Source organism: Poromitra crassiceps (assembly GCF_964638095.1).
Source record: "Poromitra crassiceps genome assembly, chromosome: 29".
Classification (NCBI taxonomy): domain Eukaryota; kingdom Metazoa; phylum Chordata; class Actinopteri; order Beryciformes; family Melamphaidae; genus Poromitra; species Poromitra crassiceps.
The window spans coordinates 7,399,106-7,425,709 of NC_139641.1; the positions used below are offsets into that span (position 1 = coordinate 7,399,106).

Here is a 26,604-nt window from a genome sequence, read left to right on the forward strand (position 1 = left end):
GATGATATGTGGTGAAAACGGGAATAAAACTGGCTATTTAGATGCAGGAAAGACAGGCTGCCACTTGGCCCCCTCGGAGCTCCATTTTACGACTGGCTTGGACGCTATTGATCTCAAAACAACGCTAGGACGGCCAGAAACGCTGCGGAGATCACTGGGTGAGTCGTCAGATCATAATTAATGTGAGGAGAGGGGTCCAGGTTAAAAAAAAACGAAATTCTCCTTTAACCTAAAAGAAAATATATCATCATTAGTTGATTTATAATTTGTATTAATAATCTAAATCTGCCAAGGAACTAAAGCTGTCAAATAAATTTTGCGGAGTAAAAAGGACAAAATTTCCCTCTGAAATGTAGTGGAGTTAGTAGATCTACAAAGTAGCATCAAATGGAAATACTCAAGTAAAGCACAGGTACCTCTAAATTGTATTTGAGTACAGTACTTGAGTAAATGCATTGACTGTAGTTACTTTGCAGCACTGCCTGCAGCAGAGAGGAGACAGATTGGCCTGGGTGACTGGCTCTGACCCAACCCTTCAAACACAAGGTTCTGGTTGAAGGGAGGACGGTGGTGACAGGAGGACAGACGTGATGGATCTGACAGTCATGTGTGGCAGTAAAAGTCAAGTTGTTTCTCATTTGCTTGCACAACGTTTTGGCCCAAGTGTGGTTTTTCCTGAGAAATAATAAAAAAGCTATGTGCCAAATGTAGTATAATATAGTGATGTCAGATATGAGTCACTTTCATATGGATGTAGCCACCGTGATGTCACTCATTGGTTTGTGGACTCTTGTCTGGAAGCCTTGAGTTTGGCATTTTGATTGTTGCCATGTTTGGTCTGACGAGAAAGATTTTCAATTGGGAAACATCAAAACTATCTCCCTGGGCCAGTGAGGTGAAATCCTTATTTTCTATTTCTGATTTGTCATTCATATTTCACAATAGACTACGTTGCAATATTCAAGAAATTAAAAAAAGCTTTCTTCCAATTACATAAAGAACTAGAACGACCGCAACGCGGACTTATGCCTCCGCATTAGTTCATTCTGGAGTCCAAATCGCCATTTGAGGCAAATTGGAAGAGATTCCGTCAAGGCGCTCCTGTGATGTTGCGTTACAGAGCTTGGAAATTGGGTGTGAGAGAGGTCACAGTGAGCTTGAACTTTGACCACCAAAATGTAATCAGTTCATCCTTGAGTCCAAGTCGATGTTTGAGACAAGTTTGATTAAATTCCGTCAAGGCATTCCTGAGATATCACGTTAACAAGCTTGAAAATGGCGTTTGAGAGGTCACAGTGACCTTGACCTTTGACTTTTGACCACCAAAATGTAATCAGTTCATCCTTGAGTCTAAGTAGATGTTTGAGGCAAATTTGATGAAATTCCGTCAAGGTATTCATGAGATATCACGTTAACAAGCTGGAAAATGGCGTTTGAGAGGTCACAGTGACCTTGACCTTTGACCTTTGACCACCAAAATCTAATCAGTTAATCCTTGAGTCCAAGTCGATGTTTGAGACAAGTTTGATTAAATTTCGTCAAGGCAGTCCTGAGATATCGCGTTAACAAGCTTGAAAATGGCGTTTGAGAGGTCACAGTGACCTTGACCTTTGACCTTTGACCACCAAAATCTAATCAGTTCATCCTTGAGTCCAAGTCGATGTTTAAGACAAGTTTGATTAAATTCCGTCAAGGCATTCCTGAGATATCGCGTTAACAAGCTTGAAAATGGCGTTGGAGAGGTCACAGTGACCTCAACCTTTGACCTTTGACCACCAAAATCTAATCAGATCATCCTTGAGTCTAAGTCGATGTTTGAGGCGAATTTGATGAAATTCCGTCCAGGCGTTCCTCAGATATCGCGTTAACGAACCTCGTACGGACGTACGGACAGCCGTACGTACGGACGGACAACCCGGATCCATAATGCCTCCGGCCTGGCTATCGCCGGCGGAGGCATAAAAATGGACTATAGAAATATGGAATAAGCCTAAATTAAGAACTTATTGTCTTATAAAAAATACTTGTGAAGTAGAAAAATATGTGGAACAAAATCTATCCAAAACACAAAGATCTCTCTGTGCCCAGCTACGCTCAGGTACCTTGCCTCTTGCCATAGAGACAGGTAGGTTTAGCGGTGTACCTGAGGAACAGAGACTTTTGCCTGTTCTGTGATCTAGAACAGATTGAAAATGAAATTAATTTTATGTTCTTCTGTCCTCTGTATGATGAATTTAGACATGTGCTTTTCGAGAAAATGAGCTTGCTATATAATGATTTTTTTTATTTGGATGATTACAAAAAATTTGAATTATGTTTTAGAAAGGGAGCATTCCATGCAGCCAATTTCATTTCTAAAGCCTGGGAAAAGAGAAAAAATATGCTGTATATTTGATTTGAGTTCTATAATGTGTACGTTTGGGTATATGTATCCAGTGTGTATATGTTTATATATGCATACACACTGTGTGTGTATGTATATATATGCATACACACTGTGTGTGCATGTATATATATGCATACACACTGTGTGTGTGTGTGTGTATGTATATATATGCATACATACTGTATGTTTGTGTTAAATTGTTTACACACCATGCAAGATTGTTGTCTTTAGTGTCTTATAAGCCCATGCGGGCTGGGCACCCTGTGTGCATGACACTTGAATAAAAATATCTATATCTATATATGGTCCAGAAGCTAGCTACTGCCTGCTATTGGTCCCAGATCGGTGAGCTGCGCGATCACTGGAAAGGCGACTTGTCAATCAAGCACCAAAACATAGTCTGCTTATCGTCTATTTGACTCAAAACGGGACCATAACTTACAAAATGAACATTGTGCTGTATTGAAGAAGACTTGAAACTAGTGATTGAGATTTACTGAGGTCATAAAGCAAGTGAGAAGTAGGGTCGTTTTCCCATTGACTTCTATCCAATTTGACTTGTTTTTTCAGCCCTGCTGGTCATTAGAAAGAATGCAGGTTCAAGGCACTTCCACATTGGCTTAATTTTTCAGCCCCTTGGTCACTTTTCAAACATGACTACAACATCTTATCTGAGTGCAATGAAGCATGAAGCTGTAATGAGATCCAGCTTCACTGCCACACACACACACACACACACACACACACACACACACACACACACACACACACACACGCACACGCGCACACGCACACACGCACACACGCACACACGCACGCTGATGAGCCAACACAACAGCATTAATCAAAACAACATGGCTGTCTGCAGTAATGCTGCATTCAGGTGCTCCTCGGGTGGCCCGATTTTCCGAGTTGGCAAGTTGTCCTTCCAACTTCGGTCGTGTGTACATGAACATGCTTGTGGTGTTGGAAAGGAATGATTGGAATGTGGAAACTAAATGCTAGGGTTAATGCTAATGTGTAACTTTTCTAACTAATCTAGGTCACTCTACATCAGTGCTGACCAATTTGGGGCCCGCGGGCCCGCTCTGTTTGTTTTGGCCCGGCACGGATTTGGATTTTTTTTTTTTTTTTTTTTTTTTTTGATTTTTTATCCAGAATGCAACTCGGGCAAGTTATCAGATATCTGCACTGATTGCAAAGGGTGGACGAGCTTTTTCATGTGGTGACTTTGTGAAACAGTGTCTGAATGTGGCTGCGGATACTGTGTTCACTCCTGAGATTGTATCCCTGCAAATTGTCATGGCAAATTGTTTACAAAAGATGGACAATAAAGCTGATTTTCAAAGTACCTTGAGGATTTTTCAAGTTGTGAATTACCGTAAGTCAAATTTCTCTCTTGATTACAAAGGTGGAAAATACAACTGTTTTTAACTGGGTGTTCACTGATTAAATGTTTAAGCTCCCCACAAATGCAGATGTTTTTTTAAATATATATAACCAATTGCAAATTATTACAATTACCAAACAGATAAAAAGTAGATTATTATATTGAAATGTTATTTTAGATTTAGAATGTTAATTTTCTATAAAATTCTATATAATTCCACAACGTTTATTTTTGGCCCTCGGCTCTCCACCCAGATTGAGTTTTGGTCCTTCACGGGAAAGAGTTTGGGCACCCCTGCTCAAGATGGACCGCAACTAACGGTAATACCATATTACAAATTACATGTGAGGGGGGAGAAAATTCTTACAATCAACAAAATCATCTACTTTCGTCTAGAAGTTATTGTTACAACTTGAGCGTCTATTAACGTGAATTTTCCCAGTCAGGATGTCATTTTTGCGACTACTCCGACACCATGCAACATAAGCCACTCCTCCAGCTCCTTTCATCTGGCCATGTGGATACATTGTAGCTGTGACACCATGCAACATAAGCCACTCCTCCAGCTCCTTTCCTCTGGCCATGTGGATACATTGTAGCTGTGACACCATGCAACATAAGCCACTCCTCCAGCTCCTTTCATCTGGCCATGTGGATACATTGTAGCTGTGACACCATGCAACATAAGCCACTCCTCCAGCTCCTTTCATCTGGCCATGTGGATACATTGTAGCTGTGACACCATGCAACATAAGCCACTCCTCCAGCTCCTTTCATCTGGCCATGTGGATACATTGTAGCTGTGACACCATGCAACATAAGCCACTCCTCCAGCTTCTTTCCTCTGGCCATGTGGATACATTGTAGCTGTGACACCATGCAACATAAGCCACTCCTCCAGCTCCTTTCATCTGGCCATGTGGATACATTGTAGCTGTGACACCATGCAACATAAGCCACTCCTCCAGCTCCTTTCATCTGGCCATGTGGATACATTGTAGCTGTGACACCATGCAACATAAGCCACTCCTCCAGCTCCTTTCATCTGGCCATGTGGATACATTGTAGCTGTGACACCATGCAACATAAGCCACTCCTCCAGCTCCTTTCCTCTGGCCATGTGGATACATTGTAGCTGTGAATGGCAAAACAAAATGCTCTGGCACACTGTGTGGGGATATGGGAACGCTATGACGCTATTTCACTGGTAGAGGGGGCGGGGCTGGGGGCTATTTCCAGTACAGTCAGCTGATTGGATCCAGGAGAGACAGACTGAGGGCGTGCAGAGCAGCTTACTAACTACATGACTGAGGAGGCTGTGTGTGTGTGCGTGTGTGTGTGTGTGTGTGTGTGTGTGTGTGTGCGCGTGTGTGTGTCTGTCTGTGTGTGTGTCTGTGTGTGTGTGTGTGTGTGTGTGTCTGTGTGTGTGTGTGTGTGTGTACGCGCGCGCGTGTCTGTGTGTGTGTGTCTGTGCACGCGAACACACACAGTGAATCTTCACTGGCCTCACGATTCGATTCGATTACGATTCAGAGGGCTACGATTCAATTCGATTACGATTATCGATGCATCTCGATGCATCTCGATGCATCTTAAATCGATGCATCACTTTTTTTCCGCAATACATGATTTATTTTTTCTCACTTTCTTTTTTCTCACTGTGTGGCTACTTTTAAAATAAAAGTGCATTTGGAATTGCATTGTATTATGATCCATAATTAAAATAGACAACTGCATGTACTTCCATTATATTTGATTTGATTATTATTATTTTTTTTATTATTTTTTAAATACTCGATTTTTGCCATTTGTGAATCGATGCAGAATCGTGCACGTCCGCATCGCGATGCATCTTATAACAGATTATTTTTGACACCCCTACTTTCAATGTCTATTTATATCTATGTATAAAAACTGTCAAGGCCTTTAGGTTTCCCTCAAAATTCACAAACTTTCAAGGAGCTGCGTTTCTTTGGTGGCAGCTACAGATAGGATTCAATGCTTTTCAGAGAGCAGCAGCAGCAGCAGTCAAGCCTTTACTATGAGGCAGTGAGGAGGTGGCGCCCCCTGCTGAGCCTTGTGGCACTCTGCACCTGGCTTGGTTTCTGTTTGGATCTGTAACAGCGTCAGTCTGGATTTATAGAGAGGGATGTAGCCTGTCTCTGCCACTCACTGGTTTAATACATCAGTAGACATTACCGCTCACTGCAGATGGCTGGCAAGCTGAAGGCTGAAGCTTATCTTTGACTGAGTCAGCCGATAGGTTAGCTGTGCCTTAGCTACGCCACATGTAATGTGCAAGTTGATTTAATATAATTCCAACTGCAATTTGACACATACTGTACATTCTACTTTATTCTACTTTATTCTATTTTATTTTATTTTACTCTATTGCATTTTACTGCATTTTATTTTATTGTATTGACTGTTTTACGTTTAGGGAGATACTGTGTGATACTGTGTTATGCTATGTTGTGTTATGTGGATATTTCATGCCTGAGTGCGAGCAGCTGTAACTTGTCCCAATTTCCCCCCGGGGATCATGAAAGTCTTTCTGATTCTGATTCTGATTCTGACTGTAACTTGAATCAGAAGTTCACATGAGGAGGATATCAGGATACAGTTATTGTTGTTTAATTATGATTATGAGATTGAGAACGTTTAATTATGATTATGAAATTGAGAACGTTTAATTATGATTATGAGATTGAGAACTTAGCTGGTCATCAGCAATGGGCAGTATGCAATATGTAATATATCGTAGATACGCACTTTAAATATGCTGGGCTGCTAACACGTGCACTTTAATGCACAGTATTATTGCGTACTTTTGACCACTACAGATGATTTTTATGAGTCGTGTATGTCATTTTACTGTGTCTGTGTCCTCATGTACTACTGTGCTGTACAACAAATCGCCTGATTGGAGGACATTAAAGTGTTCTACTACTACTATTGAATGTCTCCTATGAAATTATTAACACCAGCGATTGTTCAACCAACGTGAATCTCGTCGACCAAGAGCAGCACGTCGACCGACCAATCGACCAGGAGGGGGAAAGCCCTAGTGTGTGTTCATTACCTGTGTTCATTACCAGTGACCAGGGCATTTTCATTGTCGATTCATCTGTCGATTATTTTTACGATTAATTGATTAGATAGAGACACTGCGTAACGCATCATCATTCAGAAACCACGCCCAAGACGGTGGGAAAACAGAAACCCCCCCTCCAATCCTGGCGTTCTCCTATGTCACGTGCATGGTTGCGTGTTGCACAAAAAGATCGTATATACGGAAGATGAACACTCCAACTTACTTCTTGACAGCTAGATCCACATTTTTCTTCTCGCCAATTCTCAATGGCTTCCTTGTTTTGCTCGGGAGTACAAAAAAACTTTAACTGGTGATTTTTTACATTTGTTGTCTGCGCAGCCCCACCACACAACAGCTTTTAGCTATGTTTAATTTAAAGAAAATGACGCTGGTGTGTGGAAATGAACGGAGCTTTTCCCCCGTGATGGGCGTGGCCTATTTCATGCAGTGTCTCTATAGAGGAGAGCGTTTTGGCGCTGTTGTAATGTGTATTTGGTGACTTAATGGAGGTAGGCTAGCCTAGACGACCAGTCAATGTGCTAAGCTAACTAGAAGGAGGGGCGTGTTGCTACTTTTCTACTGCACGCACAGAAATTGCTCGAGTGACATCACATCATTAGGTAATTAGGGGCAATCATTAGGTAAGGCAATGAATCAGCCCTAATGACCTAATTAGACTGGTTTAGGTCACACAGGTGCTCTTTACACTTGCTGAACGATTCAGCCCGATCGTTTGTAAAATGGCATAGCTGTGTCCGAACAAAATGATGCTCACACAGACGGACACTTCACATTCTTATTGTAGGATAGGATTCTAATCTAATTAGTTACTAGAATGTATCAAACTATCCTGCTTGACCCTTGTCTGGACTTGACTTCTCAATGAATGCGTTTACATGGACTTGAGTATCCCGGTTACTGTCGGGGTTTTGTCGGTCCCGTTTTTGTGTTTGCGCATGTAAACATCATATCCCGGTTTCAGAAACCTGGATAAGCCCTTATCCCGGTTTTGAGAAAGCCGGTTATACTAGCTGGAGTACTCCGAAAGAACCCGGGATACTGCTGCATGTATACACCTTATCCTGCTTTCTGACCGCAGCAGACTACCTGCGCAGGCGCGGCTTCAGCCAAGTCTCACTTCTGGAGCGATCAGGAAATGGAGTTTTGCCGAGTTTTGTCTTTCGGTGATGAAAGAATGAAATGCTTGGCAGCTTAGATAGGAGAAAGCATCGAAATGCTGCCCTATTACAGACTACAGGACGAAGGTGTTGTGACTAAAATGAAAGCAAAAGCAGCGTGCTGCGCGCAAACGGGGACAGACCACCATGAAGACGGAATCCAAGGGAATCCCACGTCTTGGCCCAAAAAAGGTGAATGACGTCCCGTCACACGCACCCAATATAAGCAAAAAAAAAATAATAATAATAATAATAATGACGCCGGTTTGTATTGTAAAGATCACAGGCGCCTGACAAATAGCATGCAGTGATCAGTAACCGGGATACTAGTACTGATCATGTATACTTAAGCAATATATCACGAGAGCAAGTGTGTTGTGGTGAATATATCCCCCTGATCAGTTGTTATCCCACGAGGCCGCAGGCCGAGTGGGATAACAACTGAGCAGGGGGATATATTCCACAACACACGCTGCTCGAGTGCTATATTGCTTTTATAAAAGGGTTCCAAGTATAATAATATAATAATAATAACACTATAAGTCCGACTGGCATGGTATTCTGAGAGTCAGTTGAAACACTACTGTAAGGCGGGACCTCTAGCAAGAAGATAGACCTGCGGGTGATTTGATTGGATCGTTCTGGAGACTGAAGTCGACATTGGCCAATCCTGGCGCTTGCTGCGAACCTGAGAGCTTTTTGCAAAGTCCGACACCAGAGCTGTACCAAGTAACGTTACGTCTTATTTAGAGATGCGGGGTTAAGAGTGAGGGCGCGCGAGAGAGGGGTTAAGACATTAGCCCGCGTCTATTCTTGTACAAAACGTCATTTTCTGCGAAGTATTAGTAAAGTTATAAGCGAAGATCGATTCACAAGGATCTGAAAGGTGTCTCCGCCATTTTGTTTTCAAAGCCTTTTAGTAAGAGAGTTGCGCCATCATGCGTCCATAATGACTCATTGTACAAAGACTTGCTTGGCTGAGAGCTTTCTGGAAACCCAGGCAGCTCGAGCGCAGCGTTGCATTCTCAGGGCTTGCCCGACACCAACTAACGTTACGGGGTTAAATGCGGGGTTAAATGCGGAGTTAACAGCCTTTCTTTTGCAAAGAAGACATTAGCCCGCATCTATTCTTGTACAAAACATCATTTTCTGCGAAGTATTAGTAAAGTTATAAGCGAAGATCGATTCACAAGGATCTGACAGCTGTCTCCGCCATTTATTTTTTCTACGTTGTCATTTGAGGTAAGCCTTATTATTACTCTCTTAGTAAGAGAGTTGCCATGGCAACCAATAACCCATGGCCATGGGTTATTGAACTCGGTTACTGGAATTATACAATGGCTGTGAACCAATCAGATTGCTTGATTTGAGAGAGCCATTTTATAAAGGGATATGAATAACCTGCTTTCTCTCTCTTCCATGTAAACGCCATATCCCCAATATGATCAAAACCAGGATAAGCCTCATAACCGGGATACTCAAGTCCATGTAAACGCAGTCACTGTCAGTGAACAGCATATATGGGGTATTAATGTGCCAGTCTGACCTGCGACAGGAGCTTCTTGAGCAGCTGGGCGATGGCTGGGTCTTCGGGGATGGGGCACTCTGGAATGGCTCCGGTGCGTTTCTTCTGCCTGAGCAGCAGGTGGCGGAAGAGGCTGGCGATGTCTTTGGAGCGCAGGGCGTAGTCAAAGATGGAGCGACTCACCGGCTCCTTCAGCACGCTCAGAAGCACCAGCTCCTTATCGATCTGAGAGACACACAGCAACACACACTGTCTGTCTGCTGAGCAAACTACACCCATATATCCACTATATAGCCGGTCGTCGGCAGACTACTATAGCAGTAGGGCCACCAAAGACTTTCTTAGTCAACTAATAGTCATTAGTTCAAGCGATTACTGAATTATGGCTCATTTCCACCACATATAACAGCACAGTACAGCTCTACTCGACCTGGACTTACTCGTCTCTACTTGATATAGTCTCTGTTTCCATTGCAAGTTTACTCGCCTCCGCCCACACCTGGTCGTCATAGCGACCGCATATCTGCCCTCCGCCCATAGCCGAAGTAGGCTATAACGTATAATGTTAAAATTAAATCCATACACAGAACTTTTAAACTGTTTATGAAATACTGGTGCCTCTATATGACCTACAGTGTACATGGGCAAATGTGACAATTGGCCAGGAGAATGGATATCACTTTGTTGTTACTCAAACTCACATGCATGCACTGCGCGGGGGACGGGAGTTGCGCTACAGGGAGAAGGGAAGCCTCTACCCCGGCGGCAACTCACCAGGCAAGACCGCGGCTTCGCTAAACCCCCGCCTCCGGCCTAGCGGAGCCAACTACAAAGGGCTTCCCGAGGAGCGGACTTTTTGTCTCTCAAAATAATTGAAAACCACCGTCATGTTAAAGCTGAACAAGGAGATCGATTTTATTTCACCAGAGCCGAAGGCAGCAACACAAAAGCCTGATGGAAATAACAGAAGAGAAGGTAAGCCCCACTAAACTGGTATCCAGCATTGACAGTCAGTAGATACAGTCAACACAATTCTGCCTGACCAATCAGTCGTCTGCAGTGTCTTCACGTCACCGTATGGTACCGGGTCCACAGCCCTGGAACCTCAACAAAGCAGGGACCAAAACTAGCACGACTCAACCCCGACTCAACCCGGGCTGTCCACGTTTTTGATCGGTGGAATGAGACAAAAAAGCGAGACGAGCTGGGCGGGGCCGCGCTGATACCAGCGGTGGAAATGGGCCATTAGTCGTCGCACGTCCTTGATTCCCCAGCAAGAAACCCACGAAATGTGAAGTAGATTGGACGAATGGCTGTCAAGATATGCTGCACACACGTGGGCAAGGACACACAGTTTTCTTGCTTGGTCCAGCTAGGTACCCAAGGTTGGCAACCCTGGTCTAAGAACTTTTCAACCATTAGGCACAGCTCCAGAATGGAGTTTGAGTCGGGGGGGTTTTCTTCCTGCGACTAACTGACTAATGAAAACTTGGATGATTAAGACTCTTCTCATCGACTAATAGGGGCCAGGTCTATATAGCAAGGTCACAAACTACTTATACAAACCAAGCAATTCAGCTACGAGATGAATCACAAAATGACCATAGAACACTTGACTCGGACCAAAACAAAAACAAGGACCCCAGCCCCGACCCCGGCAGACAAATGGATATTTCTCCATGTGGAGAACGTATAGAGAAGGTAAGCACTGCTTTCCATCTGCTTATATTACCAACATTATGATGATACAAAGTGGGCTTGAAAATGGGCAAAGCCTCCTTTTAAGACGGGGCATCAGTTTACCTGGATGATGGGCTGGGTGATGAAGGGGTTGCATCAGTTTACCTGGATGATGGGCTGGGTGATGAAGGGGTTAAGGTGGGGCATCAGTTTACCTGGATGATGGGCTGGGTGATGAAGGGGTTAAGGTGGGGCATCAGTTTGCAGTAGACGTCGGCCACGTTGAGGTGCTGAGCGACCACTGTGATGAAGCCCACCGCCCCGTACCGGATCCACAGGTTAGGGTGGCACAGGAACGGAGCTACGGCAAGCCGCAGGGGACAAATCATACAAGCCAGTCAAGTTGGGACGCTCCCTTTAACAATGTTAGAGAGAAAACACGTCTGACATACTGCTCACTGCCTCAACCACTGAGGTGATGTTGGCTTCAAATTTTCTGAAACATAAAATCTGAAAATAACCTTTTAATAAACTAAGCTGGCCGGTGGCATAACTGGTAGATCTGACCACTAGAAGGCAACAGAAAGCAGAACACATTTGTGACTAATGCCAGAGATGGGATGTAACAAAGTACAAGTACTTTGTTACTGTACTTAAGTAGATTTTTCGGGTATCTGTACTTTATGGAGTATTTATTTTTCTGACGACTTTTTACTTTTATTCCCTACTGTTAGGATGATGTCATCATTCCTACTGTGATGTCATAGTTCACTCACTGATGATGTCATGATTCATAAGTGTCTCAATCATGCCTTTCGGATGGTTTCGCTGGTGATGTCATAACACAAGGTGATGTCATATTCGGGATCTATAAAGGTTCGGTTCTGCAGGTCCTCTGGAGTTGTTCATAAACTAATATCACGGCAACCTCCTGCAACAGTTCCCCATCTTCGAACCTTGCAGACCCAGCTATCAAGTTCCTCAGCGTCCCTACTCATCGAGACTTCAGTTTACCAAGAGTGTCTTGGCCATCAACTATCCGCACATAAATCCACATTTCCCACACCAAGCCTGACAGTATGGACAACTCAGAAATGGATTTAGCGGGTACCCCAATCAAGGAGGAAGCTCCCGAGAGGCCAGTTACCCGGCCGGTCGCTTCAGCTGACCCACCAGGCGGTCAGCTGGATATCTCCACTCATCCTGATATCTCCACTCATCCTATCACGTTCGGAGACTTGCAGGCATCTCAGCGAGACCAGTACTCTATTCTGCGAGACCTCGCACTTGAGACAAGACGCCTGATTGCCCACCAGGAAAAAGCAATCCAGGCTCTGGCTTCCAAGGCCGATGATCGGTACGCCCTCCTGGTTAACCGGCTAGATCGTCTCGACGGACTAAACCCTCCTGAGGGTGTCATTCCGCAGCCTTCCGCTCCTCCTGCCCCAGCTTCCGAGCGCACTGTCGTTCCGGAGGTTTCCAGACCTGCTGCCCCCCCAGGTACCGCGGCCATTGCTACTAGCCCTGCTTCTCGGCCGCCGCCAGCTCCTAAGCGCATACTCTGGGGGGGAGTTCGCGTCATCCCAGAGCAGGGGCAGCCACATTTGAGTCCCAGCAGCCATCTGTACCGTGATCTGACCGGCAGGGTTCGCATCACACCAGAGGAGAGGCAGCGCCGTTTGGACACCCGGAGCTGCCGGTACTGTGGTCGAGCCGGGCATCACCTCTCCTCCTGCTCCCGGCGTCCAGTAAGTGGGTCCCCCACTCGCCGGCCCGTGAGACTCTCAGCGGGTCAAGGCCCTAAGAGTCCAGCCCCGAAACCCATACGGTTGGGCAGCGTTCACGTGACCCAGGAGTGGCAGTGTGTCTCCAAGAAGGTTAAGGAGTTGGAGAAGACTGTCGATTGTCTCATTGAGAAGTTCAATCACTCCCTGCAGATCAGCTCCGTCCCCCCGCAGGGGGCCTCCGAGTTAGGGGTGGGACAAAATATCGATACTCACGGTATCGCGATATTTCCACTTGCGATACGTTATCGATACACTAGCACCAAGTATCGATATGTTTATTTAAAAATATATATATATATACCGTAATTCTGCCAATAAGAGCCCGGGCGCTTATTATGCTAAAGCAATTTGGACCAGGCGGTAAAAGGAAGACCAGGCGGCAATTAGAGTCAGGCGGTTATTTCCATTTGGGCATAATTGAGCCAGGCGGTTATTATTTTTTTAACATAAATGCCTGCTCAGCAAAAACGTAAAGTATCAAATTGCTTATTTAAACCAGTGAGATAGTACTTAGTACACACAAGAGGCTAGGTACAGGCAGTTTAAACCAGTGAGATAGTACTTAGTACACACAAGAGGGTAGGTACAGGCAGTTTAAACCAGTGAGATAGTACTTAGTACACACAAGAGGCTAGGTACAGGCAGTTTAAACCAGTGAGATAGTACTTAGTACACACAAGAGGGTAGGTACAGGCAGTTTAAACCAGTGAGATAGTACTTAGTACACACAAGAGGGTAGGTACAGGCAGTTTAAACCAGTGAGATAGTACTTAGTACACACAAGAGGGTAGGTACAGGCAGTTTAAACCAGTGAGATAGTACTTAGTACACACAAGAGGCTAGGTACAGGCAGTTTAAACCAGTGAGATAGTACTTAGTACACACAAGAGGGTAGGTACAGGCAGTTTAAACCAGTGAGATAGTACTTAGTACACACAAGAGGGTAGGTACAGGCAGTTTAAACCAGTGAGATAGTACTTAGTACACACAAGAGGCTAGGTACAGGCAGTTTAAACCAGTGAGATAGTACTTAGTACACACAAGAGGGTAGGTACAGGCAGTTTAAACCAGTGAGATAGTACTTAGTACACACAAGAGGCTAGGTACAGGCAGTTTAAACCAGTGAGATAGTACTTAGTACACACAAGAGGCTAGGTACAGGCAGTTTAAACCAGTGAGATAGTACTTAGTACACACAAGAGGCTAGGTACAGGCAGTTTAAACCAGTGAGATAGTACTTAGTACACACAAGAGGGTAGGTACAGGCAGTTTTGACAAAAACAACAATAACAACAGTAACCAAAAAAATATTCCATTTCCGGCCCCGGCGGCAATTAGAGTCAGGCGCTTATTATGCTAAATCAATTTGGACCAGGCGGTAAATGGAAGACCCGGCGGCAATTAGAGTGGAGGCGCTTATTGGAAGAATTACGGTATATATATTTTTTTTTTAATAAACAGGCTAAAATATTATGCTGTGTGTGGTAGTTGAAACATAGTTTCAAGTTGACGTTTATTTATGTTTGTAGTTGAAACAAAAACATAAATACTGTAGGCTACATGAATGGAAATGTTTGATCATTAATATCTACTTTTAGAAATTATATAGGTAGGTTATATAGGTTTTCTTGTTTTAATAATAATAATAAAAAGACTTAATGTGTAACTTTTCCTCCATGGTATCGAAAATGGTATGAGTGAGTGAGTGAACTCTGAGAGAGTTCATGTCAATTCTGCTAATAAATACATAATACCTGCTTCTTGCCTTTTAGGGGTATTTTTTTCTCTTCAGTTACACAGGTATCGTGATGTATCGTCTTCCAATATATCGATTATCACAGTATCGCGATAATATCGTTATCGAGGGCCAAGTATCGTGACAATATCGTATCGTGAGCTACTCAGCGATTCCCACCCCTACTCCGAGTCTGCTGGCCCTGAGGCCCAACCTGTGGACCTTCCCCTCGCCGAGTCCGAACCCGAACCCCAGCAGCAGCCAATTCCAGTTCTTGACCCGCACGTAGGTCCCCGTTTGACACTGGGAGGTCCCCGTAGTGTCGTCAGCCTTCGGTCAGGAGCAAAGAAGAAGCGTTCAAAGAAGGAAACTGTGGGTGTCCTACCCAAACTACAGGTCGGGAGGGTAGGCCTCGCTGAGTCAGAGCCCCCTGTGGCTCTGCCTTCGGAGACGGCGGCATTGGTTGGGGCTCAGCCTTTAGATTGTGCAGAGCCTTCTGGTGCTCCGCTCTCTGAGCTTGCGACACCCCCCCCCCCCTGCAGTTCCTTTGGCTCCTTCTTCCAAGTTTGGGGCCCCACCTTCGGAGCCCGTGGAGTTTGAGGTGTTGCGTCAGGAGAACAGTTCTTATTGGTCCCCACCGGACCGTGACATTGACCCTTTTGATGGTCTCCAGTCTCCCATGTTTGGATCGTGCCCCGGGGGATGGCCGACTCCAGAGGACCCACCGGAGTCTGCAGAATTTCTGTTCTCCAGATATCATCCTTGGATGATATCCCCCTGCTGAAGAGCACCTCCACTGTCTGACACCCCCTTTGGGGTCTAACCACCTGCTGAAGAGCACCTCCACTGTCTGACCCCCCCTTTGGGGTCTAACCACCTGCATCTAACCACCTGCTGAAGAGCACCTCCACTGTCTGACCCCCCCTTTGGGGGTCTAACCACCTGCATCACCTGCATCGTTCTCCAGATGCCTTCCTTGAGGGTCTCATTGGACGGCGTCCGTAGAGGGGAGGGTACTGTTAGGATGATGTCATCATTCCTACTGTGATGTCATCATTCCTACTGTGATGTCATAGTTCACTCATTGATGATGTCATGCCTTTCGGATGGTCTCGCTGGTGATGTCATAACACAAGGTGATGTCATATTCGGGATCTATAAAGGTTCGGTTCTGCAGGTCCTCTGGAGTTGTTCATAAACTAATATCACGGCAACCTCCTGCAACAGTTCCCCATCTTCGAACCTTGCAGACCCAGCTATCAAGTTCCTCAGCGTTCCTACTCATCGAGACTTCAGTTTACCAAGAGTGTCTTGGCCATCAACTATCTGCGCATAAATCCACATTTCCCACACCAAGCCTGACACCTACATTTTAACACAAGTATCTGTACTTTCTACTCCTTACATTTACAAAACAAGGAGGTCTACAAAGGACAAACCTAGCAAAGTAGCATAAATGCTAGCAGCTAAGCTAACAGTACCTACTGAGAAATGTCACCGTTACCAGTCTCACTTAGACAGATCTTTCTGCTGCTGAAGGTCTCATGTCCCACAATAGAGTGCCAATGTCACGCCCCTCTTCTGGGTTAGGCATATGAACCTGTCACACCCCTCTTCTGGGTTAGGCATATGAACCTGTCACACCCCTCTTCTGGGTTAGGCATATGAACCTGTCACACCCCTCTTCTGGGTTAGGCATATGAACCTGTCACACCCCTCTTCTGGGTTAGGCATATGAACCTGTCACACCCCTCTTCTGGGTTAGGCATATGAACCTGTCACACCCCTCTTCTGGGTTAGGCATATGAACCTGTCACACCCCTCTTCTGGGTTAGGCATATGAACCATTGACTGTAGGTCAGTGATATGAACCTAGGGTATTTTTTCCGTCCATTTTTCCATAGACATTTGGGAAAATGCTTACAAAAACAGTTTTATTTTGTCAAACCAAGCGATGCGGCTACATTTAGAATCAGGAGAGACCATATAACATTTCACTCGAGAGAATAAATAAATAAATATTACGTTTGTTGTTGTTGGTGGTCCGAGTGAAAAATGGCTAGTGGTTCAAATAATAATAATAATGGTTTGTGACGTTGGTACTCTATGACAACAGGCAGGTAACAGCAAGTTGACTATTTTAACAAGTTTACTAGTTTAACACGTTTACTCGCTCACTTCATGGATTCCAGCATTAGGGTGATGTTGTTCACTTTGAAACAGCCTTACTTACCGATGTCTTGGAGGAACTCGTAGATGTGTGGTTTCTGCAGCAGACCCAGCTGGCACATGCAGGTGAGAGCGTTCAGAGCTTTGTAGATGACAAACTCCTCTGCGTCACTCAGGCCCTGCTGCAGCAGAGGCTTCAGGATGGACGAGCTCTGCCAGCCTACGTAGGCCGCCACACCTGCATTACATTACATTACGTCATTTAGCACATTTTAGCACATTTTATCAACAGTAGTGAAATCAACTGTGCAACACAGTCTATGACAGCTAAAGCTGTGTTCACACCGAGATATTTATTTTTCTCTCTGTGGCTCGATTCAACCCTTTGGAATCGCTCTGTCGCTCTGTTTAAATCGCTCGTCAACAGGCACAATAATTGACGGACATCTGGGGGCTATAACGTTACACAATGTCATGATGATATTTGTCCACTACGAGCCACCGTAGTTGTTTACAAGCTAAGCCTGTCAGCGTGCCCCTAACGCGAGCTCTATACCGGTAGTACAGACTTCACTTCATGTCAGCTGTCAGCCTGTCAATCAGCTGTCAATGCGGTTTGTTGCCACACAATAAACTAGCGGTTTGTTCCAAGCCAGTGTGATCCTTGACTCGCTCTCACACGGCAGCCAATCAGCGTTGAACAGCGAGCGACTGATGCCAGCGTAATTTCGCTCGAGTTGGGATATTTCATCTCGGGCGAAGAGCGTATTTTCTCCCTGTCGCTCTGTCTCTGTCGCTCGGACGCCCAGCGATTTTTCTCCCGGGCGAATATACGCTCAATCGCTCGTTTGCATTGACTTTGTATGTAAACTCGATGCCAGCGAAAAACTTTAATAGGTCGGTGTAAACGCAGCTAAGGCTGTTTTAAAGGAATACAGTAGCATTTGTAGAAAGTAGTTTGAGAGAAGGAATAATTAACATGAGGGTTTTTTTAGAAGAAGAAGAACAGGAAGAAAGATGTTAGTGTCTAGATTTGTATCAGTGCTGTTCATCGATGCTATTTGTTCGTTGATCATTGAATCGATGCATCGATGCAGATCATTGGCATTCTGGGGATGCCCAGAAACTGTCCAGAAACTGCTTGAGGGTTCAAATCAAGATTGAAAATCAAAAATCATTCCGGAACTGACACCCGGTCCTGGTAAAGGCGTTGAAAGACTTGTGGAGCGTCCTTACCCACGATGCTGTCGAAGAAGAAAGACTTGTGGAGAGCGTCCTTACCCACGATGCTGTCGAAGAAGGCCCCCCGGAGGTGCCAGTCGTTCTTGTCGTTCAGGAAGGTGATCATGTGAGACAGCAGGACGTCGTTGGCTTTTTGCCGGCCGAAGAAGACGCAGAGCCGCGTGATGCCGTTCTCCATCAGAGACTGCTTCACGATGTTCTCCGAGTCACTCAGGAGGGTGACCACCTTCTGCTGCACCATCTCATGCAGCGCCTGCAGCTCTGAGGAGGAGACACCACACGCAGAACACACAGACAGCTCGTCACCAGAGCTCTCTCTGAGGAGGAGACACCACACGCAGGACACACAGACAGCTGGTCACCAGAGCTCTCTCTGAGGAGGACACCACACGCAGAACACACAGACAGCTCGTCACCAGAGCTCTCTCTGAGGAGGAGACACCACACGCAGAACACACAGACAGCTCGTCACCAGAGCTCTCTCTGAGGAGGACACCACACGCAAAACACACAGACAGCTCGTCACCAGAGCTCTCTCTGAGGAGGAGACACCACGCGCAGAACACACAGACAGCTCGTCACCAGAGCTCTCTCTGAGGAGGAGACACCACACGCAAAACACACAGACAGCTCGTCACCAGAGCTCTCTCTGAGGAGGAGACACCACACGCAAAACACACAGACAGCTCGTCACCAGAGCTCTCTCTGAGGAGGACACCACACGCAAAACACACAGACAGCTCGTCACCAGAGCTCTCTCTGAGGAGGAGACACCACACAGCAGAACACACAGACAACTCGTCACCAGAGCTCTCTCTGAGGAGGAGACACCACACGCAAAACACACAGACAGCTCGTCACCAGAGCTATCGGACTTGTGACTCAACTTGGACTGGAGCATTCATGCATTCGGACTGGGAAGTTGGAGACTTCTTTGGTGACTCCGACTAGGACTCGGGGACTGGGGAGTTGAGTTGAGACTCGACTTCAAGATGTAGTGACTTGATGACAACACTGTCAACAATACTATACTGTGCATAGAGACACGGCGGAGCGCGTCGTCATTCAGAAACCACGCCCAAAACGGGGGGGAAACACAAACTCCCGTCCAATCCTGGCGTTCTCCTATGTCGCGTGCATGGTCGGGTGTTGCACAAAAAGATCGTATATACGGAAGATGAACACTCCAACTTACTTCATTGACAGCAACATCCACATTTTTCTTCTTGCCGATTCTCAATGGCTTCCTTGTTTTGCTCAGGAGTACAAAAAAAACTTTACCTGACGATTTTTTACATGTGTTGTCTGCGCAGCCCCACCACACAACAGCTTTTAGCTATGTTTAATTCAAGGAAAATGACGCTGGTGTGTGGAAATGAACGGAGCTTTTCCCCCGTGATGGGCGTGGCCTATTTCATGCAGTGTCTCTATAGAGAGCCGCAGGGATGATGTATTTTTGTAGTCAGAACGCGGAAGTTGCGGACTTCCTGGTTCTTCACTGTTTCTGTCTATGGGATTTTTGAATGAGTTTTTGCCGCGATGCTTCAAATAAGGTCTCTGGGCAACGCAAGATTAATCAAACGCGAATCAGAGTTCAGCCGGATAAACTTCACACATGAGGACCACTTTCATGAGTTTTGAAGCATAAATGCGAGCCCTAGAAGTAAAAAGCTCATGCTAAACTAATCCAGGACTACACACAGTGTCGCATAGGCTTCCACGTCACATCAGCACTCAATCTGGAGTGTTGTTGATGTGTGCGCTGCTGTGCACTGATTACCCCGGGCTGAACGGGCTGAACCAGGTGAGGGAAAGAGAATTTCCGTGTTCGTCCTTTGAAGTGGTGACGTTATTGACGTATAATATCCCCGTCGACTCAACAGTGTAGTCTCATTTAGCCGTTTGCTAGCTAGCCGCCCTTTTAACGGCACGTAAAAGCTTCAAAACTCATAAAAGTGGTCCTCATGTGTGAAGATGATATTACTAAACACTGGTTCGCATTTGATTAAGCTGACATTGCCCAGAGACCTTATTAGAAGCATCGCGCCAAAAACCCATTCAAAAATCCCATAGGCGAAAACAGTGAAGAACCAGGAGTGTTAGCATCGATGATTTCCGGACTCGTTCCTGCGGCTCTCTATAGGGCAGCATGATTATGGAGTCTATGTGGTACCTGAGTCGTAGTTGTCGTTGGGGTGCAGTGTTTCCTCCACGTCCTCTCCGCTCCCGTCCTGCTCTGTGTTCACGTTGTTCTCCTGGACCAGCTCCAGGAAGCGCAGGGCGGTCTCTGCCAGGTGGGCGATGTTCTCTACACATCCACACACACATCCCACACACATCCACAGAGGAACACACACCACACACACACATCCACAGAGGAACACACACCACACACACACATCCACAGAGGAACACACACCACACACACACATCCACAGAGGAACACACACAATCAGACTGGACCTGTACAGTATAGAGCAGAGGTTCTCAAATGTTTTTCAGCCAAGGACCCCTTACAAGATAGAAAATATACCGGGGACCCGCTCATTCTGATTTGTGATTTTGGGCTAAGCTTAATTGTTTCCACGGTAACGTGCTTGACTTTTAATTTGATAGGTTTGTTATTAGAATGTAATCCATGAACCATTTTAGATTTAAAGCATAAACTATTTTCGTTGAACTATGAAGATTTTGCAAAAAAAACGCCCCCAGCCAGGCTGAGCCAGCTAAACCAGCGTCTATGACGAGACGTGGCCTCAACCTATTGGTAAGTAGCAAATAGGGCTAGGGTTAGGGCTGGGTTCAAAAAATCGATTCTCCGATTTTTATTTTAATCCTCGATTATCGATTCATATGTTCAGAGATCGTTTTTTTTTATTATTATTATTTATTTATTTTTAATAAACAGGCTAAAATATTATGCTGTGTGTGGTAGTTGAAACATAGTTTCAAGTTGACGTTTATTTATGTTTGTAGTTGAAACAAAAACATAAATACTGTAGGCTACATGAATGGAAATGTTTGATCATTAATATCTACTTTTAGAAATTATATAGGCTGAAATCAAATCACTGTGCATATGTGAAAGTGTCTTTATTGACAGATGAAAAGGCTGTTATTTACCCTTTGTCACCACCTGGTGAGTAAATATATGTGTAACTAAAACCATTCAAATTGACAACAGGTCTGCAACTTTTTTCCCCATGTATCTACTTGGCTGGTTGGGAACAGTCATGTAATTCAGGGTACAGCTCAAAAAACACGTTTTGGTATCACTAACCAAATCAATATTGAAATTGATCGAATCGGAATCGAATCGAAAATTAATCGATTCGCAACCTTGTGAATCGGAATCGAATCGATTCTTGAAATTTGAACCAATACCCATCTCTAGCTAGGGTATCCCTTTTAAAGGCCATGGCACACCAATCTAACATTCTACAACAAACACAGACAAACCCAGATGTTTGTGTGGTGTGCCATGGCTGCCTGTCCTTGTTTGGAGATGTTTGGTCAGATTCAACATGTTCAAACCTTCTTTGTCTGTGTTTAGCCCATGACACACCGATCAAACATTATCCAACAACTGCCAACAGCAGTTGTTGGATAATGATTGATGGGTGTGTGCCATGTGCTTAAAAATGACGAGATATGATTTTTCGTCCGTATCGCTCCCATATGGCCCTCCTCCCACTGACCTGCGTAGGCCAGCCTGACGATAGTGGCGTCGTCCTGGGCGAGGTGAGCGATCCCAGGCAGGATGTACTCTGGGTAGATGTTGACATCGTTCCTCGGCACCTCCTTCACCAGCGCCAGCAGCTTGGCCAGTGTGCGCACAGCCTGAGCGTAGAGATGTGCCATATCATATCGTTATCCATATTAGGGATGGGCATTTCTAGCAAAAACACTATTCGAAATTCGCTGGCCAAAGTCGACTTTTAATCGAAATTCGAAAATAAAAATAAAATGTAAAAAAAAATAAAAAATGTAAAAAAAAATTTTTTTTTTTTTTTTTTTTTTTGTGAGTGAAATGTTGCATTGTCTCCCCTGATTCTAAGTTTAGTCGAATCGCATGGTTTGAGCAAGTAAAACTATTTTTATAAGCATTTTAAGCAAGGTTTATGGAAAAATGAATGGCGGATGAAATCCCATGAAGAGGGAGAGGTTGCTTATAAAAATTGTTTTACTTGCTCAAACCAAGCGATTCGACTAAACTTAGAATCAGGGGAGACAATGCAACATTTCACTCACAATTTTTTTTTTTTTTTTTTTTTTTTTTCAATAAACGAATTTCGAATTTCAATAATAAAAGTCGACCTTGATAATAACAACGATTATTCGAAAATTCGAAATTCGATGCCCATCCCTAATCCATATATCATTATCACAGCCTGAGCGTAGAGATGTACCATATCGTATCATTATCCATATATCATTATCACAGCCTGAGCGTAGAGATGTACCATATCGTATCATTATCCATATATCATTATCACAGCCTGAGTGTAGAGATGTGCCATATCGTATCATTATCCATATATCATTATCACAGCCTGAGTGTGGAGATGTACCATATCGTATCATTATCCATATATCATTATCACAGCCTGAGTGTGGAGATGTACCATATCGTATCATTATCCATATATCATTATCACAGCCTGAGTGTAGAGATGTACCATATCGTATCGTTATCCATATATCATTATCACAGCCTGAGTGTAGAGATGTACCATATCATATCATTATCCATATATCATTATCACAGCCTGAGTGTAGAGATGTACCATATCGTATCATTATCCATATATCATTATCACAGCCTGAGTGTAGAGATGTATCATATCGTATCGTTATCCATATATCATTATCACAGCCTGAGTGTAGAGATGTACCATATCGTATCATTATCCATATATCATTATCACAGCCTGAGTGTAGAGATGTACCATATCGTATCATTATCCATATATCATTATCACAGCCTGAGTGTAGAGATGTATCATATCGTATCGTTATCCATATATCATTACAATCAGGGTATTCAGGGGAGATGGACTGCCGTGAAGCTAGCTGCTGCTATGATCGGCCAGAGAGAGAGAGGTGACGTAGAACCCTTGCTATATATATGAGAATGAACTGACGTCATATCTGACGTCATTGCAGATGTCATACTTTGACTTTGACTGACCACGTCATACTAGAACTTGACTGACGTCACGGGGTGATCAGGTTATGCATGTGTGGCCTTCTGCTTGAAATTTGGTCTGGAGACCTCACATGAAACAGCGAAGTTTGTGTTCAGCAAGATCATTTCGAGGAAGACTTTTATCACTTTTGAAGCATAAGTGCAATTTTAACGCAATTTTCAGAAAACGCTTCAAAAGTCATAAAAGTGAAGTGATTGGTGAAAATTATATTGTTGAACACAAAGTTAGCTGTTTTCATCAACTTTTGTTAACCACAGATCTTATTTCAGGCATTTAACCAAAATCCTCATAGGTTTTTGGAGGGGGGGGGGGATCCCATTGCCTTTTACACCTAGGAACCAGGAAGTGCTAGCGTCCAGGTCTTCCGGACTCCTCCCTGCAGTACTCTTATCAGCCACCCCTACCTGGGCTCGAACGCGCGGCGCGGGGTCGGTGCAGAAGTGCAGCAGATAGGGCGTGATGCGGTCCAGCAGGATGGCGGGGGCCAGCCGGGGGGCCAGGTGCAGCAGCAGCTCCAGAGACGCCAGCTTGGAGTCACAGGAGCGCAGAGTCTGCAGGCAGGACGTGATGACGGACACTAGGACCATGAGGCCCTGCTCCTCCCTCCGCTCCACCCTCTCCGCCTCCGCAGGGGAGGAGGAGCCTGCAGGGAGAGAGACACACCCACACTTTAATACAACAAGTACAATACAAGCTCCAAGTCAAGTTTCAAGTTTTATTTATATATAGCTCAGTATCACATTACGGTACATTACATCAGAGATGTGAAAAATAGACATATTCTTTACTTAAGTAGAAGTACAGTTACTAAAGTATAAAAGTAACAAGTATTTTGCCCGGCTGTTTCTGTTTAAAGCTAACTGAAACGGACGCCATATTAAAGGTATACTATGCAACTATTTAAAGGGGGACTAACCCCCCCAGATTTCCTGCGAAACGGCTCTCCACTCGATCTGAAAACCCCACAGGCAATATGGCCGCCCACACTCCTCTCCTTACCTGGCAGAATTCCTCCCCCATAAAGTAACATATCTTGGCCAAAAGGTATGTAACATACAAAATAAAACAACCCGTAATATCTTAATTTTATGTAGAATGCAGAGGACATGTAACTGTTTAGTTAAACTTGCATTCCAGGAATATTGTGCTCTAAAGATGACGATAGTGGCTCGAGACTGTTTCGTCCTGAAACCCACACGCTTTGCGGTGGTGGTTTTAGCGTAACCTATGTGCGATTCGAGGCGTAACGATCTATTATATTATCGGGATGATAGTGTTTTCCGCCTGGACGAGACAAGCAACTGGACCATCACCCCACCAGATAACGCACCGTGTGACTGGAAAAGCACAGTTGCACCTCTGGAAATTATAGGTTAATTCTTATTGGCTGTTTATACTTTCAAATAGTACTATTACAGAAGCGATGGTTTTGAGGGAAAACGTTTGTATAAGTCTATATAATGTTTTTTAATGAAATAGTTGCATAGTATACCTTTAATATCATTTGAAGACTGCATTTTACATTATTATTTCATAACGTGGTGAATGCATGAGTCACAACATGTACATAAGCTGTTGGAGCTGTTGGAATGTGTATTTGGTGACTTAATTAGTAGGCTAGCCAGGACCATAGACTACCATTCATTGTGCTAAGCTAACTAGCGGGAGGGGCGGGTCGCTACTTTTCTACAACACGCACAATATTGATTCAGTCAGTTTCTTTTTTTCTAAAGTCATTTTTATATTTGTATTGTTATTCCAGTGACCTCCCCACCCCACCTCACCTCCTCTGAGGTTGAGCAGGATGTTGTCCAGGTCTTTGCGGATCACCAGCACGCGCTCGTCAGCAGACTGGAAGGTCTCCTTGGCGAACTGGGCCATGTAGGGCTGCAGGAAGGTATAGAAGATGTCCGGGAAGGCTTTCCCCCGCTCCTGCTTCAGGTACTCCTCTGCTGTCAGGCGCTTCTCCGGCTCCCGCTGCACCATCTGAGCCACCTGATCACAAGAACACCACCACAGATCACAATCAAACATCACACACACTCAGACACTACAACACACACCAGATCACAATCAAACATCACACACACTCAGACACTACAACACACACCAGATCACAATCAAACATCACACACACACTCAGACACTACAACACACACCAGCTCACAATCAAACATCACACACACTCAGACACTACAACACACACCAGATCATAATCAAACATCACACACACTCAGACACTACAACACACACCAGATCACAATCAAACATCACACACACTCAGACACTACAACACACACCAGCTCACAATCAAACATCACACACACTCAGACACTACAACACACACCAGCTCACAATCAAACATCACACACACACTCACACTACAACACACACCAGCTCACAATCAAACATCACACACACACTCAGACACTACAACACACACCAGATCACAATCAAACATCACACACACACTCAGACACTACAACACACACCAGATCACAATCAAACATCACACACACTCAGACACTACAACACACACCAGCTCACAATCAAACATCACACACATACGGGCACTTTACACGAGGACGGTTTCCTATGGTGACGGGGAATTATTGTATCGTTAGTGCCTCCCTTTTAGACGGCGACGGCGAATTTGGGCTTAGGAAAAGACACATTTTGAAACCACCCTCCAGAGTGAAATTCTTTGAGACGCTTCCCGCTGAGCGCTCCATGTAATCGCTTGAAGACGGCACATTTCAGAAACTCTGACATGCCTGCACACGCGATTACGCCATAGCCGTGCGCAAGTTGGCAACCATTTTCAAAATAAAACGTCAGTGTGAATGAAGTTAGGCAACATTCAGAATTAAGCTACACTGCGGCCAACTTCAGTGACATGTTCATAACGTTACTGCTGCGAGGAGCCGATGGCTGTACCCGGTCGGCATTTAACGTTAGTTACAAAAGCACGTCGACAGTGTTTTCTCACTGCCAGTAGCCTAACTACAGTAGGGTTTGACAGATAGCACACTTAGCGCTCCCAGTCCTCGCTGCTCGTTAAAGATTTCCAATAGGCGTTATTCTGATAAACTGGTCACATATATGTTACATTCTCACCCGACAAATATTAAAACTTGAAAACAGTTTGGGTTTTTTTTTTAGTTTGAAAACAGCTTTTTGGCAAGTCTAAAAATGACTGCGGAAGGCG

General features: G+C 44.7%; 1 protein-coding gene across 1 annotated transcript in view; it reads right to left on the reverse strand.

Annotated features, from left to right (window-relative positions):
- The window catches only part of LOC310800026 (phosphoinositide 3-kinase regulatory subunit 4-like), a gene marked incomplete at its 5' end in the record, with an annotated part of 72,920 nt that overhangs the window by 37,354 nt on the left and 8,962 nt on the right, over positions 1 to 26,604 (reverse strand). Inside the window, 8 exons of the mRNA XM_083662621.1 lie at positions 9,595 to 9,798; positions 11,469 to 11,614; positions 17,009 to 17,182; positions 18,226 to 18,447; positions 20,360 to 20,494; positions 21,885 to 22,026; positions 23,801 to 24,039; positions 25,181 to 25,391. Coding sequence (XP_083518747.1) covers positions 9,595 to 9,798; positions 11,469 to 11,614; positions 17,009 to 17,182; positions 18,226 to 18,447; positions 20,360 to 20,494; positions 21,885 to 22,026; positions 23,801 to 24,039; positions 25,181 to 25,391 — 1,473 coding nt within the window. The remainder of the gene's footprint in view (positions 1 to 9,594; positions 9,799 to 11,468; positions 11,615 to 17,008; positions 17,183 to 18,225; positions 18,448 to 20,359; positions 20,495 to 21,884; positions 22,027 to 23,800; positions 24,040 to 25,180; positions 25,392 to 26,604) is intronic.